Source organism: Tasmannia lanceolata, unplaced genomic scaffold (genome assembly GCF_043159265.1).
Source record: "Tasmannia lanceolata isolate RefF3 unplaced genomic scaffold, GAP_Taslan_0.1 ptg000008l, whole genome shotgun sequence".
In the NCBI taxonomy this organism is placed as follows: Eukaryota; Viridiplantae; Streptophyta; class Magnoliopsida; order Canellales; family Winteraceae; genus Tasmannia; species Tasmannia lanceolata.
This window is the reverse complement of record NW_027518685.1, coordinates 29,654,979-29,670,205: the sequence shown is the minus strand read 5'-3', so window position 1 is coordinate 29,670,205 and position 15,227 is coordinate 29,654,979. Positions and strand designations below refer to the sequence as shown.

At 38.0% G+C, this 15,227-nt stretch overlaps 1 protein-coding gene across 3 annotated transcripts; it reads left to right on the top strand.

Annotated features, from left to right (window-relative positions):
* The first annotated feature begins 1,115 nt into the window (after positions 1-1,115).
* Positions 1,116-9,174, top strand: LOC143885115 (putative rRNA-processing protein EBP2 homolog). Of its 3 annotated transcripts, none has more exons than XM_077389114.1 (3): positions 1,116-1,272; positions 3,259-4,165; positions 8,810-9,174. In XM_077389114.1, exons 2-3 carry the CDS (start codon positions 3,279-3,281, stop codon positions 8,814-8,816), a joined length of 894 nt encoding a protein of 297 aa, XP_077245229.1. In that variant the 5' UTR covers positions 1,116-1,272; positions 3,259-3,278; the 3' UTR covers positions 8,817-9,174. The 3 variants fall into 3 exon arrangements, with proteins under 3 accessions (XP_077245229.1, XP_077245227.1, XP_077245228.1); XM_077389112.1 differs by having other exon boundaries at positions 1,119-1,272; positions 3,188-4,165; XM_077389113.1 differs by lacking the exon at positions 8,810-9,174 and having other exon boundaries at positions 1,119-1,272; positions 3,188-4,169.
* Positions 9,175-15,227: the final 6,053 nt, after the last annotated feature.

Sequence of the window (15,227 nt, the reverse complement as noted above, 5' to 3'; positions counted from 1 at the left end):
TAGTCCAATATTTTGTAATAAGTATTGTACGGCTTACACCATGGCATAATTCAAACTAATGCTGCAACTCGAGCCGGGTTTTACCCGACTCGAAAATAGCCTGGATTGGGTTCATGTTTCATGGGTTTCGGGTCGAGCATTCAAAAGCCCGCATGAATCTCGGGTCGAGCCGGGTTTGAAGGGCCCCGACCCGACCCGACCCGAGTTACATAAGTTATAGTATGTACATTTTTTTTCTATTGTTGGTTAAGATCATCCTATGGAAATGATTTTTTGGGCCCAACCTATTTATGTTGGCCCATCAAATGGATGGTTTGGATCATCCAATGTTGTACAGTACTTTTTAAAAAAATATTATACTATACAGGCTTACACTATATAAAATTTCTCAAAAATACAAATCATTTTCCCCTGCTTCTTAGCCATTTCTTACCATCTCCCACCCTCCTCTAGGGATGCAACTCGGGTCGGGTTGGGGTTGGCCCGAAACTCAAACTGTCAACCTGAACCCGACCCGATCCGACTCTCAACCCGATGAAGCCCGACCCAACCCGAACACAACCCATTTTCCCAATCCAGGTTGGGTTGGGTCGGGTAAAGGTTTTTATGCGGATCGGGTCAACCCGACACTTCAATCCGAACTTGAACCTGACCCGACTCGGGTTCAACTTCCTCAACCTGAACCCAAACACGACCCAACTCGAAGCACAACCCGACCTGTGATTTTTTCGGGTTGAACTCGACCCGAGTTTCACCCCATGCTTCCTAAGCCCTCTCTCTCTTAGATCTTGATAAACTACAATTTCATGGAAAAAAGATTTCATGGTTTCCAAACATGGTCTAAGTCGTTGATTTTTGTAGGGCTTAACCCCTAATTTTAAAAATGATATTTTCGTATGGCTCGTGGGATTAGAAGTTTAGAACCATGTGGGTCCGGTCGCCTAAGTGTACACCTAAAAAACAATCCCAATTACACAACATTTCGATGTAGAAATGGAAGTAATATATTCTCCCCATTTTCTTAATTGGAACAGCCCCCTCTAGTGTATTTATGACTACTTGTTTGCACTAGAGGGAGCTGTCCCAAGTAAGAAAAGGGGAGAATATATATTGAATCATTGATCGGGCTTTATATAAACAGTTAATAGTTTCTTTCTCTAATTCTAGGGTTTATTTTACAGAGCGCTTGCATTCCGACCCTAGGGTTTTAGGGTTTTAGAGAGAAACGCCTCTTCTCTTCACGTGTAGTCTTGCAATTGAAGAGGAAGTGAGGTATAATCCTTCTTTTATTGTGTTTCTCATTCATTCGTAGGGTTTTGTTTATATAATCATCTTTTGCTCTCTCTTTTTTTCCTGTTTTTGTTCTCTGAATCGGTGAATCTGTACGCTTTTGCCTCATTCCGAGAAGCTGAAATGGTTTTGCAAAGGCATTAACCTGTTTCTTAGAAGAATCATTTTTATGTTGTTGGGTATCTGTTATTTTTTTAGATTGTGAGAACAATATCGAATATTGAACTCAAAATTATGTGTAAATTTGAGTCCAATATTCGGTATTAGACTCACAATCTGAAAGTAACAGGGCCTAACTTCACTTTCAAAAATGAAAAAAAAAACATCGATTAGCTTTACACTAAAATCGTGTGTAGGGTTTGGGCCGGGTCCTTCCCGTGAAACGCGAAAGTATTTTGGGCATTAAGTGATAAAAACGTAAATTATGGTTTATAAATGTAAAACCCTTTTTCTGTATTGCTGTTATGTTTGCTTGGTTGGTGTCTTGTTTTGTTTTCGCAGAAAACCCTAGATATGATTTTGGTTAGTTATGGTGGATTTATATAGTAGATTTTATTTTATTTTTCGATATTTTTGGAGTTTATTTGGGTTTAGATCAGATTGTTTAATGTAGGAATTGAAATTTGTGGATCAGTTCACTATTTTAGGATGAAATTGGCAAAATCCTTATTTCTCTCTACTTTTCTTTTTCCGCTAATTGTAGTTGAAATGAAATGTATTTTTGAGTATTTATTATTTTCATCCAGTTAATGTGGTATGAATTTTAGGAGTTTTGATTCGATTTTAGATTTTGGGTGTATGGGTGTGTTTAATTATTGTCATTCTTTATTTTACAACTGAAAAGAATATGAATTTCTATCATTCGAAAAAAAATATGAATTTCTTGGCAGGACAATTTGTTTGAAATTTTTTGTTCTGAGATTTGTCGTGAATCTGGCTGTAATTTATTATCTTTGTAAAATTTGCATAGCCCTATGTAAAAAAAATGTTGCTCTTATGTTAACCATGGATGTGTTTGAATTGAAAATGTAAGCATGCTATATATCTGTGTTTTTTTTTCTATTTTATTGAAAACACTAGGAATTCGTGCATTTCTTCAGTTGGGTATGGATGGACTTGATTAAGAGCTTTAAGGAGTTCTTTAGAATAATTAAGAACATGATTTTTGATATTTTGCAAATTTTCGTATGGTAATTATCATTGTTCTGTGATCTGCCCGGGCCAACCAGAAATGTACCCGACCCAACCGAACTGGTTTGAGTAAATTGGGTTGGTCAGGTTGAGTTATTTTGACCCGGATCAAGTTCGGGTTGAACCTCGGGTCTGGCTAGGCATCAAGAATTGCTCCCTCAGGCTGGGCTAGGGTTGACCTCAACCGGACCCAAAATGGCCTGAGTTGCACCCCTATGTGCAAAGCGGATAGGGCACGTTGAAAATATTTTGCCACTGCTTAGTCTGAAAGTGGTGTGTTTCTCTTTGATGTTCGTTTTGCCATCTCCGATAAGTATTTTCCTTTTTTTCCTTCGTTTTGCCATCTCCAATTAATGCTTTCTTTTTATCTCGGCCTTTTTCTTCATTTGTTTTGAATGAAGCTTGCTCCAATTTAAAAAATGCTCCCCTTTTACATACAAGGAGGATTTTCTCATTTCTGATAGGGTTAGTTTAGATGGGGCTTTGTGATTTTTTTTGAAGTGTTCTTTTCCCTCAAAGGAAGAGCTCGTTTTTATTTGATAAATTCATCCATCTTTGACATTCGTTAATTTGATTCTGAGGTGATGTGGTGGTGGTTTTTTGTGTGTTTGCTTTTTTTTTTTTTTATTGTTGGTTTGATTCTGATGTGATGTGGGGATGATTTTTGTTTGTTTGCTTCTTCTTTTTTTCTGTTTTGTTTTCGTAGATTATTGTTGAAGGTTTGCATCGCTGACTGAACGAAAATGGTTGGGCTTAAAAATTCACTCTCCTTCTCAGATAAGGTGGAGGACACACTGATGGATAATGATGACTACATGGGGGCCGAGGAATCTGAGGTATCTGAATCTGAAGAAGAAGAAGACGGAGAATTAATGGTGAATGAGCCTTCTAAGAACCCTGTGTACAACAAGGAGGGTATTCTTGAGAAGCTTGAAGACATAAGGTGGCCCGAGAATTTGGATTGGATCCACAAACTGTCTATTGATTATGATGAAGACCAGAAGGTTGACGTTAATGATGACCTGGCTCGTGAGCTGGCATTCTACACTCAGGCATTGGAGGGCACCAGACAGGCCTTTGCGAAGCTGCAATCGATGGGTTTACCCTTTCTTAGGCCACCCGACTACTATGCGGAGATGGTGAAAACAGATGTTCATATGATGAAGGTGAAAGGTAGGCTTTTGGTGGAGAAGAAACGGATCGAAGAGTCTGAAGAGAGGAGGAAGGCGAGGGAATCCAAAAGAATTTCTAAGGAGGTCCAGGCACAGAAACTCAAAGAGAGGGCCAAGCAGAAAAAGGAGGAGATTGAATCTGTAAAGAAATGGAGGAAGCAACGGCAACAAACTGGGTACCCCAGCGGAGGAGGTAAAGGTAAAGGTGATGAGAATGAGATGATGATGGGTTTGAATTTTGATGATGGCAAGGCTTATGAGAGGTCAAAGAAGAGGAGGCCCGGGGTCGCCCCATGGGATAGAACTGGAGGGAAGGGTGGGAGAGGTGGTATTGGCGGAAAGGGGAAGAAAGGTGGTATGGATAAAAAGAGGAAAAGTCGGGAGCACAAAGATTCCAAATTTGGTTTTGGAGGTAGGAAAGGTTTGAAGAAGCAAAACACAGCTGAGACAACTAATGAGTTTAGTACATTTAATAAAGGAGGCGATTCCCGTGGAAATATGAAAAGGAAAAGGTGAGGATCTAATTTTCTCTCGTCTTTATGTTTCTCATAATTTATTCATGAGCATGCTAGAACAAGCCAGCTTTTCATGCATGTAACCAATTCCTTCTTCCTTGTTTTGTTTTAGAATTTGCATTTTGACAACATTATATAGCTATGTTTTTTTTTCATCAATAAAATGTAAGGTGCTGGCAAAAAAAAAAAAAAATTCCATAGGCTTGAAAAAAAAAATTGTATTGGATTCAATAACAGTGTTGTAGCCATTGATTGAGAAATTTCTTCTCCCATCATTGTAAGGAGAGGGAAGTTGTTTACCAATTTACAAATTCCATCTTGGGTTACATCTTACAGAAATACACTTCTTATAGCTATGCAATTAAAAGTGAAACAACGTTGATAGGTTTTGATTGGGAAATTCAGTAAACTTGTTTTCGTCATTGTGTAATCTATCACAGTGTCATATATAACTTTTTAAATCTGGTATAGGAGGTTCTGAATTCTGATAAAAAAATTGTATTGGATTCAACCTGATCAGAATCTCAACTAATGAACCTAAAACTACTCTTAAGGCCGTGTTTCGATTACAAATTCTATCTTACAGAAATACACTTCTTATAGTTATGCAATTAAAAGTGAAACAACGTTGAAAGGTTTTGATTGGGAAATTCAGTAAACTTGTTTTCGTCATTGTGTAATCTATCAGTGTCATATATAACTTTTTAAATCTGGTATAGGAGGTTCTGAATTCTGATAAAAAAATTGTATTGGATTCAACCTGATCAGAATCTCAACTAATGAACCTAAAACTACTCTTAAGGCCGTGTTTCGATTGCAGGAAAAATATTTTTGGGGCGTACAGATTTAGAAGGATGTGTATTTTTGGCAGTTTTTTTTTTTTTTTTTTTTAATTTATGATTATGGCTTATTTAGAGTGATACCATTTGAAAAAAATTGGCAGAAAATTTTTCTTGGAGTTAAATAACATAACTATATATGCCACACGAACAAATTGTGTTATTGAATGTCATGGAGATCCATGAAAGTATATTAGTACAATTAAGGATTCAGTGTGAAATGTAAGGAATCCATTGTAGTGTGAAATATAAGGATCCATTGTGAAAATATGTGCTGCGTCCACTCTAATCATTGTATTGAGATGTCGTAGAACTGACAACAGAGTCAAATCTGGCAAAAAAAAGTGTAGTAGTAATTTGAAAAGTTGAACCTTGTTGATGCCTGTAGTAAATGTAGTATTAGCTTAACTGTTTCTAAAGAAAATGTAGTAGTAACTTTTAATAGAAGCCCACAGAAATTTGCAATGGCTACACGAACCTTTATAAGACAATAAAACAAGTGACTTTATAATATGACCGTGGTTAGGAGGCCTAGAAGGAATGATTAGGTAGTTTGCTTTGTTCCTTTTCTGAGCCTTTCGTTTGGCCCATTGTATTTTTCTAATCTTTATTTAATAAATTTCTGGGCCTGAACTGGGGCGGTCCTCTGCAAAATTTTAGGTTAAAAAAAAATAAAACACCAGATCACCTTTCTCATCTATCATAAATTATTTACTTTAGTTTGACAAAAATCGCCTTAGCTATTAAACAACAAAACCTAAAAATTGAGCAAAAATTGCTCGATCTAGGGATTTAACAGAGAGGGAAGATAAAGGAAGGGTTTAACTTCATGGTAGCTTCTATTCCACCGTTGAAAGTTGAAACTTCCGTAGATCATCTCTCGTTTATTTTTTTGAATGGTTACAATAGATCATCTCTTTCCAAAGTAAAACAATGTCACTGATCACCTCAAGTGAAAAGATTATTCAATCAATGCTCTCTCCTCTCATCATTCCTTTCATATTGATCTATGGATTCACAACCATGAAAACAGAGAGGATTTCTTCCTCTTGACCCCTCTTTCCTATTGATATTGAAGCATAGTAAAAGAAGACAACGACTAAGAGCCCTTCTTACCTTTTAGAGTGTGTATTTGTTGTGTCTATTGGATGCAACAACTCATGTCTTCTTCATCGCTTTGACAGCCGATGAGACTCCCAAATATGTATCCTGGCTAATAATTGCATGTTTGGTGATGTGTCACCCTTGTCGCCTCCCTATAATATATCCAGCCTCGCAAAAACCCACAAAAGGTGGAATGTTGCTTGGATTTCTTGTGAATGACTCTCTCTCTCTCTCTCTCTCTCTCTCTCTCTCTCTCTCTCTTTCTATATATATATATATATATATATATATATATATATATATATATATATTGGTGATGACACCCCTTATCACTACTCTAGGAGGATGAGAACCAAACACTACTTACCACTCTTCTCCAAGGTAAGTTCCAGTCAAATCCAATGCTTGTCTCCTCCCTGTTGACTACTTATTCCACTACTCTTCGAGCCTATTTGTCTCTGCGTTTCAACTTATAGATACTTGGGCAGTGTCTTTGAGAGCACCCACTGTGGTTGTTGTCTTGATTGTGGCTTAGGGGCAAATTCTGGGAAGGAAGCTCAGCCTTTGTGTGTACCGTACAGACAATTTATCCATTATTTGCATGTTTCCTGCAATCCATCATGTTCTTTACAGTAGTATCTTGATACCCAATACAATTTTTTGGTCAGTAATCTGTGATTGAACCCATAGCGAATTGGGAGAACTTGATAACACCTTTGATGATACAAACCAGGTTTGTCCGTAGAATCCAAACTTTAGAGGTAAGAGTAGCTATGAAAAAGATGAAATTAGTTAAGGCTATGGGGCCTGACGGTATTCCGATCGAGACTTGGAGATTCTTGGGTGATGTGGGTTTGGTTTGGTTAACTAGATTATTTAAATAATATTTTGAAGACTAAGAAGATGCCTGATGAATGGAGGAAGAGTATATTAGTACCTATTTATAAGAATAAAGGGGATATCCAAAGTTGCACCAATTATCGAGGAATTAAGCTAATGAGCCACACCATGAAGCTTTGGGAGAGGGTAATTAAGCATGGACTAAGAAAAGAGACTAAGGTGTCAGAGAATCAGTTTGGCTTCATGCCCGGACGATCGACTATGGAAGCTATCTTCTTGATTAGGCGGTTAATTGAGATTTAGAGAAAATAAAAAAGGACCTTCATATGGTTTTCATTGACTTGGAGAAAGCGTATGATAGGGTTCCCAGGAGTGTTATGTGGTGGGTTCTTCAAAGGAAAAAAGTGCCTACTAAATATGTTGGTATGATTAAGGATATGTACGATGGAGCAGTAACTAGTGCCAGAACTACAGATGACAAGTCTAGTGAGTTTCCAATTACAATAGGGACTGCACCAAGGATCAGCTCTAAGCTATTGTCTTTTTACTCTAGTTATGGATGAACTTACGGAGGATATCCAGGACGAGGTGCTGTGGTGTATGTTATTTGCAGATGACATAGTATTAGTTGACGAAACCAAAGCAGGAGTTAATGCTAAGTTAGAGCTATGGAGAACTACTTTGGAATGCAAAGGATTTAGACTGAGCAGGACTAAGACAGAGTATATGGAGTGCACATTTAGTAATGTAAGGAGGCGAGGCGAGGATGTAGTAAATATGACTGGACAGGAGGTACATAAGAGGGATATCTTTCGCTATCGTGGTTCAATCCTACATAAGGAGGGAGAGATTGAAGAGGATGTTAACCACAAAATAAGAGCAGGTTGGTTGAAGTGGAAGCATGCTTCAGGAGTTCTGTGCGATCGTAAAATACCTACCAAGTTAAAGGGAAAGTTTTACAAGACAACTGTGAGGCCAGCCATGTTGTACAGCTCAGAATGTTGGGCCACCAAGAAACAGCGTGTACATAAGATGAGTGTAGCGGAGATGCGAATGTTTAGATGGATGTGCAGCCACACAAGGTTAGATCGAATTAAAAATGAAGACATCTGTAAAAAGATATGGGTGGCACCAATTGGGGAGAAGATGAGAGAGCACCGCTTAAGATGGTTTCGGCATATCCAACTTAGGCCTTTGGATGCTCCAGGGAGATAGAAGTGACTTGTGCCGAGTTGATGGAGTAAAAAGAGGTAGGGGCAGACCGAAAACAACTTGGGTAGGAACAATGAGGAAAGACTTGAGGGCTAGGAATATAACAGAGAACATGACCTTGGATGGGATAGAATGGAAGAAAATGATCCATGTAGACGAACCCAACTAGTGTCAGGATTAGACTTAGTCAATTTGAGCCGGGTAGATCCTTTCACCTTCATGAAAATTTTCTAACGGATTCATTAGCCGACCCCAACTAGTTTGGGACAAAGGCTTAGTTGAGTTGAGTTGAGTAATCTGTGATTGAACATACGACCTCAAGGTTGAGGTACAAAGCCTCCACCAATTGAGCTACATGCCCAACCACATTGCCCAAAACATGTTAAAACTGAGGAATACAAAGAAAATATTACCCTTTGATCAGTAACTGTGGTTTCAGGACTTATTACCATATAATACCAGAGAAATTCATTTCTCAGGTGGGGTGAATTTCTGCAATCCAAACAGGTTAGTGGTTATAAATTTGTTTGATGTACTCAAACATAAGTGCATCGTACATGCATCCTGTCCATATCTATATTGAGTTTGGTTTGTACTTGCTTTTTCATAGCTTGTGACTTTGATTGATACTTTCTTTCATAAACAGGAAATGAAGTGAATGGGAATAAATTGCTCTACAACTGAAGAGGAGGAAGAGCTTGTCTCTGAATTGGAGTGAATGAGAATGGATTGCTGTACCACTTAAGGAGAGGTTCATCCAAGGCCAACTTAAAACTCTCTTTTTTTTCGGTTTTTCTAATTATCTGTGCTTTTACATCTCTCTCAAAAACCCAGTTGAAAGCTTTTGATAACTCTTTGAAGAGTTAAAACCATTAAACATCTTTGTTTGTATGTCTTGCTTTCTGCGGATTTGAATCTGAAGCACTCATGCTCTCTTGGTTCAAGGTTATATGTAGTAGTAATGTTTTGTAGGACTGAATGACAAAAGAAAAAAAATTGGAAATATCTGCACACCCTTGTTTGATAATGGCACAAATCTCCTTATTTAATACTTCTCTAATTAGGCATTTGAATTGTGTTAGGATTCCTAAAAAGCTATTAACGACCAAGCAGGAAATTTTGATATAGTAATAATTTGTTGTGGATCACTTTTAAACGAGTGAAAAATTTACCCAATGGCTTGCTTTTAGATGCCTCAGAAAAGTTATGGGCAGCTGTAGCAAAAGTGTCAGTTCCCTTAGCTTGTGACCTGTGAAGTGGATTATACAGAGTATGTGTTCACTACTTGTTTCTGTGCATGTCTGGGGGAATGTGGGTATGGCTTACGCACGTGTAGTCCTCAGGCCTTGCCTAATCTGATGGTTAGGATCATCTAATCAGAACTCTCTGTTTTTTTAAATTTTTGAGCAACTGAAAATCCTCAATGGGCCCATGTGCAGCTCAAAAATACAGTGGAGCCCATGTTGTTTGGGGGATTTAATAAACCATTCATTTGTTGGGCCCCAACATAGTTACTGTACGGGAAATCTTCTCCATAGGATGATCCTAAAACTTATTCGTTGATGTGGCTGCAAAGGTGGCTAGCAAATCTTCTCCATAGGATGATCCTAAAATTTATTAGCACGTCACACCAGCCATGAATGGAGGCTAAGGGTGTCAATTTTGGCTCGGGCTCGGAAGCTCGCTCGAGCTCGGCTCGAATTCTTAACGAGCTGAGCCGGCTCTCCAGGCTTGTTAAGCTTAACGAGCCGAGCCCGGCTTGTTAATGCTTGTTAAGAATTTAATATATATATTATGAGGAAAAGGATTGTACGCTCGAGCGTACCAAGCTTATGGTACACTCGAGTGCCCAATCACATGGGTCCCACATTTTTTGTGGTGATCCAAAGCATTCATTTGCAAGGCCCTATCATAGATAGGGTGTGTACCAAAAATCAGCTCCATTGAATCATCCTAGCCCCTCCAAAAGTGGAGGGCAAAAATGGGCATATTTGTAGACAAACAGTGTCTGTCCATTTTGACCTCCACAAATGGATGGGTTAGGATGATCCTATGGAGCTGATTTTTGGTACACACCCCATCTATGTAAGGGCCTTTCAAATGAATGCTTTGGATCATCCTAACAAAGTGGGCCCACATGTGATTGGGCACTTGAGCGTACCATAAGCTTGGTACACTCGAGCGTACAATCATTTTCCTCATATATTATATATTAATATATACACTAAAAGGGTTGTCCATGGAGTGAACGGGGGAGGCAAAATATATCACTTCATTTTTGGAACCCCATTTGTTACTTGGACCACCCCCCATAGTGTAAAAAAAGTAGTCAAATTACACTAGATAGGGCTATCCAGGGAAGATGAGGGGTGTGAACTGAATATAACCCGAGCTCGGTAAGGCTCTCGAGCCTGACCGAGCCAAGCCGAGCCCGAGCCTGGTTCGAGCCTGAGCCGAGCTTTTGAGCTTAACGAGCCGAGCCGAGCCGAGCCGAGTCTGGCCAGGCTCGTCTCGGCTCGTTTACACCCCTAATGGAGGCAAAAGTTGTTGTTGTCTTCATTCAATGGGATTTGCTAGGGTCCATCGCAAAAGGCTTTTCGCGATGGACATATCTTATGGGATTAGCGCTGGTCCCACTATGTATCTATTCAGTATTCTAGTCCAATTAAGCCACCTCGTGAATGGAGACTGACATATCTTTATTATTGATTCATACATTTTCGAACATTACATGTATTTTGCAAATATTTTCCCTTTATTGTAGGGAAGTGGTATCAGCTCTTTAAATACTTAAAAGACAAGATGAGTTAGTGAAAATATCAAAACATGCCAAATATTTTCCATTTATTACAGTTCCCAAAAAGCTCTCACAAGCCCATTAAAATAGAAAAGACAAGCTGGGTTTGTGCAATTATTAAAACATAGCTGTGTTGATAGCATTCCCCTTGTTATAATCCTAGATTTGTCTATTCTCTCTTTTGAACTAATGGTTTTTAGAAGATATATTACCTTTAGCTGCACTCATTTTATAGGATTAGCAGATTCAAGAATTTTTTTTTCTTGAATGGCAAGTCCTTTGCTGATTCAAGATTTTATTCCTTCAATTTAATCGTATTAGATTTATTAGTTAGGAATACCCATAAGTATGTTAGATTTATCTTACTAACAATTAAATTTTTTTATTTTTTTGTTATTCTCAATTAGTCTTGAATCTTATTTGTTTTAATTGATTGATGAATTGTATTTTGCTTGATAAATGACAACGGCCCATTAAATGAACGATCTCAATCATCAAGAACACATGCCTCATGTGCGCGGAGTCATGGTCGTTTATTTATCAAAAATGAGCTTGCCAATAGTCATTTATAATATTTTTGGGAAATGTTATCAGCACTACTGTATTTTGATGAGGGCACTCCTCACTTTATTAAAAGTACGTTATGGCCGGCACCATAGGATGATCCAAACCGTCCATTAGATGTGCCACAGCCTACATAGGTTGTGCCCCAAAAATCATTTCCATAGGTTGATGATAACCCTCCGATCTGAATGTTAGAGGGTTGATCCTAACCTCAGTAGATCGGAGGGTTAGGATCAACCTATGGAAATGATTTTTGGGGCACAACCTATTTAGGCTGTGGCCCATCTAATGGACGGTTTGGACCATCCTATGGTAAGGGCCATACCGTACTTTTAATAAAGTGAGGAGTGCCCTCATCAAAATAATAACATTTCCTTTTTTTTTTTTTTCATAAAAATAATATAGTACGTAAATATGCTCAATTAATACAATTTTTGTATGACACATGTGCAAGTGTTTTTAAAAGGGTCTTGCAAGTGCCTTTAATTAAGGTGCCATAAAAGGTAATTTTACACTGTTTTTGACTTTTGAGAATGTTTTTGAGAATTTTACAAGTTTGAAATTACATTTGCTTCTAAAATCAAATGTAAAATTACATTTTATAGCACCTTAACAGGGCACTAGTTATCCCTTTTTAAAAATGATGGGGCCCACATGGTTTTTCGATGATCTAAACCATTCATTTGTTGGATCCCGACTAATATAAGTTGTATCCCAAAAATCATCTCCATAAGATGTTCCCAACTGATTAGTTGATAGGTTGAGAGTGGTCATATTATTCAAAACTCTACAAATCGGACGGTTAGGATCATCCTATGTGGATGGCTTTTGGTTCGCGGCCTATCTAGATCAGAGCCCAACAAGTGAATGGTTTGGATAATGGAAACCAAGTGGGTCCCACTGTTTTCAAAACAAGGGGGGGGGGGATGACATATTGGCCCCCTTTTTATACTTGGGACAGCCCCCTCTATTATATTTATGACTGCTCTTTTACACTAGAGGGGGCTATCCCCAAAAAAAAAAAGAAAAAAAAAGTACCTGCACCTACCTTCAGACACCACACAACAACTTATTAATATTGGGATTAGGGTTGCTTCCAACGGTCAAATTTTGAACTTTTTTATATAATTTTGAATACTTCCCAAAAAAAGAAAAGTACTTGCACCTACCTTGAGACATCATATAAAAACTCATATTAAAATTGGGATTAGGGTTGCTTCCAACGGTCAAATTTTGAACTTTTTTATATAATTTTGAATACTTCCCAAAATAAAGAAAAGTACTTGCACCTACCTTGAGACATCATATAAAAACTCATATTAAAATTGGGATTAGGGTTGCTTCCAACGGTCAAATTTTGAACTCTATTTTATAATTTTGAACCAGGTTCGTCAGATCATCATTGTTTTTTTAACTTGCCCATAGAATCACAACTAGCCAGAACGATCTTTTTTTATTCCATTACTCGTTTACTACCTTATTAAAGCGTAAATCCTTAACTTTTTTCTGCCCTACTTTTTCACTTTAATTCCCACTACAAGTCTACAAATGTCCAAAAACGAACACCAGCTGTTGCCTTTAATTTATGGAAAAATTATCAATGGGGGATATCAAAATACGAGAATTGCCAACAGGGGACAGAATGGGGGTTATCAAGTCTATGAAAGGGGCTTATCAAGTCTGTAAATGGGGTTATCAAACTCTCAAAAGGGGGTTATCAACCCTTCTTAACAATTTTTCAAAAGTGTGTCCCCCGGTTGGACAGAAAGGGGGAAATGACTGTTTTACCCTCGTCTTCCCCCAACTGAAATTAGGGTTTTCATACTTTAAAAGTGAAAATTAAAGTTTAATTCAAACCCTTGTTTATTTATCAACATAAACCCTCGATTTAGGAGTTTTATTTGTCTTTATTCACATCATTATCATGATTTGCACATAAACCCTAATATTTTAGGAATTTTTTTTGTTTTTATCAATGTTTTTTTTTCTTGAAATGTGGGTATGATGTAGCCATGGGGTGGGGTTTCATTGTCTGTGGTGGAGGTGACGGCGGTGGCTGGAGATGGCGACGGCGGCGGTGGGAAATGGCGTAACCCTAATCCCTTTGCAAATAGCTTAAAACCAGTGATGAAGGGTATTTTTGTCCTCAAAATATTAACCATGGTTAGTTTTAGTCATTCCGTCAGGTTAAACTAACGGACCATCAACGGAGGGGGTCTACTTTAAAATGTCAGAAAGTTGAGGGGGTGTCGTTGGTAACTTCCAAACCCAGGATTTTAAGCGGAAAATGGCCAAACCACAGGGGTGTATATGTAATTTTTCCTTTTATAAATGGATACAAGCATTTAATGAAGAAAGGCCCAGGTATGTGAGAGCCTTTTGGCCGATACTTGTTAGTGTAGTGTGCATGTGCACTTATTTTTTTCCCTCTCTGCGGATGTAAAGGAAGTTGTTTGTGTAAATGAACTGCTCGTTCATTTTTACTAGTATTACCTAAAACTAAATGCAAAAAAGGAAGAATAAAGGAAGTCTTTCTATATTAGCTTACACAAGAAGTTCTCTAAAGGGCGCCCTTGCATCTATCATTCCTCAAATTTAATAAACATCCACAAAAATCTCATTCTAAAGAAAATCAAATTTTAAGGAAATCTGTTTCATTATTGGTATAGGATCTTTTACAAATTGAAATAGATTTTGGGAAATGATATCACCACTACAGTATTTTGATGATCTCACTCCTCACTTCATTAAAAAGTACGGTATGGCCCGCACCATAGGATGATCCAAACCGTCCATTGGATGGGCCACAACCTAAACAGGTTGTGCCCCAAAACTGATTTCCATAGGTTGATTATACCCCTCCAATCTATAGAGGGTTAGGATCAACCCTCTAATATTTAGTCTCTCTGTAGATCAGAGGGTTAGGATCAACCTATGGAAATCATTTTTGGGGCACAACCTATTTAGGCTGTGGCCCATCTAATGGACGGTTTGGATCATCCTACGGTGCGGGCCATACTGTACTTTTTAATAAAGTGAGGAGTGAGATGATCAAAATATGGTAGTGGCAATATCATTTCCATAGATTTTTCAGGATATTGGTGATATCATTTCCAATTTTCCATAGATTTTTCATCTTAATGGACACTTACGTCATTTCACAAAAGAACCACCAACTAAAAGGAGTTTTCTTGCCTAAATTAGAATAGAGACAATGCCCAACACACGATTGAGAAGAAAGTTGTTCTAGACGTGGGCCGTGCACACGTTGCGCACCTGCGCAACATACTAAAACACACTAATAGCAGGCGGCAATTCCTTGGTATGATATTTCCACACCCCTTGTTTGATATTTCCACACCCCCTGTTTCCTCTTGATTTGAAAAAAAAGAAAAAGAAAAAGTGTTTTTTGGTTCTGGAGAAAGAATAGTCATAAATAGACTAGAGGGGTACAATTACGTCATTTCACAAAAAAAGGATTTTACTTGCCTAACATTAGGATGAAGACAATGGCCCACGTGCTCACGATGGGGAAGAGAGTTGTTCCACATGTGGGCCCCACATTGGTTGAGGGAAATAATAAATTTACCCCTTTCTTTTATTTTTGTTATTTTCAACCCCTCCCGAATCTCATTTTTTCAATTAATTAATTGTATTTATCAAAGACGAGATTACTATTAGTCCTTTAGGCTCCGTTCCTTTC

Excerpts from the sequence above, each read along its gene's own strand:
- LOC143885115 (XM_077389112.1), top strand. The coding sequence starts at position 3,225 with ATGGTTGGGCTTAAAAATTCACTCTCCTTCTCAGATAAGGTGGAGGAC.